Here is a 2,545-nt window from a genome sequence, read left to right on the forward strand (position 1 = left end):
TTAAGCCGCAGGCTCCACTCCTGGTGGTGCCCTTCCGTCAATTCCTTTAAGTTTCAGCCTTGCGACCATACTCCCCCCGGAACCCAAAGACTTTAGTTTCCCGAAAGGTGCTGAAGGAGTCACAAATGGAACATCCTCCAATCCCTAGTCGGCATGGTTTATGGTTAAGACTACGACGGTATCTGATCGTCTTCGATCCCCTAACTTTCGTTCTTGATCAGTGAAAACATCCCTGGCAAATGCTTTCGCAGTGGTTCGTCTTCCGCTGGTCTGAGAATTTCACCTCTCTCGGCGGAATACGAGTGCCCCTGACTGTCCCTGTTAATCATTACTCCGGTGTTCGAAACCAACAAAATAGCACCAGAGTCCTATTTCATTATCCCATGCTAATCCATGCAAGAGCGACTGCCTGCTTGAAACACTCTGATTTTTTCAAAGTAAAAGACCCGTCTCCCGCGCCCGCTCAGTTAAGAGTAGGCGCGGTCTCCGGGTGGAAGGACGCGCCGGCCAGTGCATACCCATCGGCAGACCGGTCGGCCCGCCCCGAAATCCGACTACGAGCGTTTTAACTGCAACAACTTTAATATACGCTATTGGAGCTGGAATTACCGCGGCTGCTGGCACCAGACTTGCCCTCCAATTGATCCTCGTGAAGAGATGTAAATTGTACTCATTCCAATTACAAGACTAAAATAGCCCTGTATTGTTATTTCTTGTCACTACCTCCCTGTGTCAGGATTCGGGCAATTTACGCGCCTGCTGCCTTCCTTGGATGTGGTAGCCATTTCTCAGGCTCCCTCTCCGGAATCGAACCCTAATTCTCCGTTACCCGTTAACGCCATGGTAGGCCTCTATCCTACCATCGAAAGCTGATAGGGCAGAAATTTGAATGAACCATCGCCGGCGTAGAGCCGTGCGATTCGAGCAGTTATTATGACTCAGCACGCAACCGGAGACCGGTTTGGTTTCTTATCTAATAAATACATCCCTCCGTGAGTCGGGAACTCCTGCATGTATTAGCTCTAGAATTACTACGGTTATCCAAGTAGCAAGGTACCATCAAATAAACCATAACTGATTTAATGAGCCATTCGCAGTTTCACAGTATAGTCGCTTATACTTAGACATGCATGGCTTAATCTTTGAGACAAGCATATGACTACTGGCAGGATCAACCAGGTAGCCCGCAGACAACCCGCGGGGAGGGAGCCCAGTCGGAGACCAGACCCCTCCCACAACGGAAGTCCCGGACCAGACAGGGGCAGGCCAGCGCGCGCGGTCCGAGTCAGAGCCCTCCGTCTCCGGAGGGGACAAGAGACCACCGCGCGCGGCCGCCCAGAGTCTGACCGACAGTGCTCACTCCAAGGCCAACAAAGCCAAGGACACGTGTCGTAATCATGTTACGGAGCGCGGCTCTAGTCAGAGCCGCAGCCCTCGCGCGGCGCCAAGCCGCGGGCCGGCCCAGTACGGGCGGCCTCGCGGGGCGCCGCGCATCGCGCCTCCACTCAAGGATTCGCACGACCGCTCGGTGGCTAGAAGCGCATCACAACCGACACGCCGCAGCTCCACAGCAGGGCGGGAGCCGCTCCGAAAGGGGAGGGCTGCACCGCTGAGCCTGCCAGGGCCTTGTTACGCGGGGCCAGTCGAGGCGCCACCGCCACCGACAGTGCAGCCAGCCGACCCGCGCCCAGAGGAAACCTCCGAGCTGCGAGCCAGCCGCGCTGCGGGGTGAGGCGCACGAGGCGTCTGCCCATCGGGAAACCATCTGCTTCTCACACACAGCCGCTGCCCAGGCGGCCCCATCCAGTCCGGAGGGGCACAGCGAGGGAGCTTTTGCGTCGGGGGAGGGTGAGTCCCCGCGGCGGCACGTGCTGACCAGGCGTCTACGTAACCGAGACTGGGGCCGGATCGCGCAGTGGCGACCCAACCCCGCCCAGCACCGCCTCACACGCACCAGCCGCTCAGTCAACCTACCGGGCCGCGGCTCAAACCGTAAGCAAAAGTCTGCTCCGGCGAACCGCGCCGAGGGAGCACCGCGCCGGCTGCCTCGCGGCCGCCGTTCTGCGCGTCTCCTCACCTATCCACCTGCTTGGGTGGCCGAGAGGGCGGTACCGACCGCGCGGGCAGCACCGCCAGACAAGCCCCAGTGTGTCCGCGCCGGTGCGCGTACTCGCGTTTGTATTCGCCGCAGAAATGCGTATTCCTCTAAGTGGTACGCCGGAGGGCGCCGCTTTGATTGGGTGAGACCATTACGAGCCGAGGCGCGGACACACTGGGGAAACTGCGGTCCCAGTCATACCGATTCGCCCCGAAGCCGAATGGAATGGGACTGGGGATGCAAATGCGAACCGAACGCGACGTTTTGACTAGGAAACGCGCACACCGACTGCAAACAAAGCCAAACACACCCGAAACGAAGCGACTTGGGCCCCGTGGAGCCGGGAGACGGGCTCCGGGACCGGGGCGGACGGCACACCGACCTCGCCGCACCACACCCCGCCGCCCCGCCTCGGTGCACGGGACCGGGACGCCCCCGCCGGGGCCC

At 59.7% G+C, this 2,545-nt stretch overlaps 2 protein-coding genes across 2 annotated transcripts in view; both read right to left on the reverse strand.

The window, feature by feature from the left end:
* Positions 1 to 931: 931 nt before the first annotated feature.
* Positions 932 to 2,068, reverse strand: EMIHUDRAFT_443263 (hypothetical protein). Its single transcript, XM_005779400.1, has one exon. It carries the CDS (start codon positions 1,763 to 1,765, stop codon positions 1,544 to 1,546), a length of 222 nt encoding a protein of 73 aa, XP_005779457.1. The 5' UTR covers positions 1,766 to 2,068; the 3' UTR covers positions 932 to 1,543.
* Positions 2,069 to 2,346: 278 nt separating this feature from the next.
* Positions 2,347 to 2,545, reverse strand: part of EMIHUDRAFT_443269 (hypothetical protein) — a 2,049-nt gene continuing 1,850 nt past the window's right edge. Inside the window, exon 8 of the mRNA XM_005779401.1 lies at positions 2,347 to 2,545. The gene's annotated coding sequence lies outside the window, so the exon portion shown is untranslated.

This window comes from Emiliania huxleyi (assembly GCF_000372725.1).
Source record: "Emiliania huxleyi CCMP1516 unplaced genomic scaffold EMIHUscaffold_230, whole genome shotgun sequence".
Taxonomy (NCBI): Eukaryota; Haptophyta; order Isochrysidales; family Noelaerhabdaceae; genus Emiliania; species Emiliania huxleyi.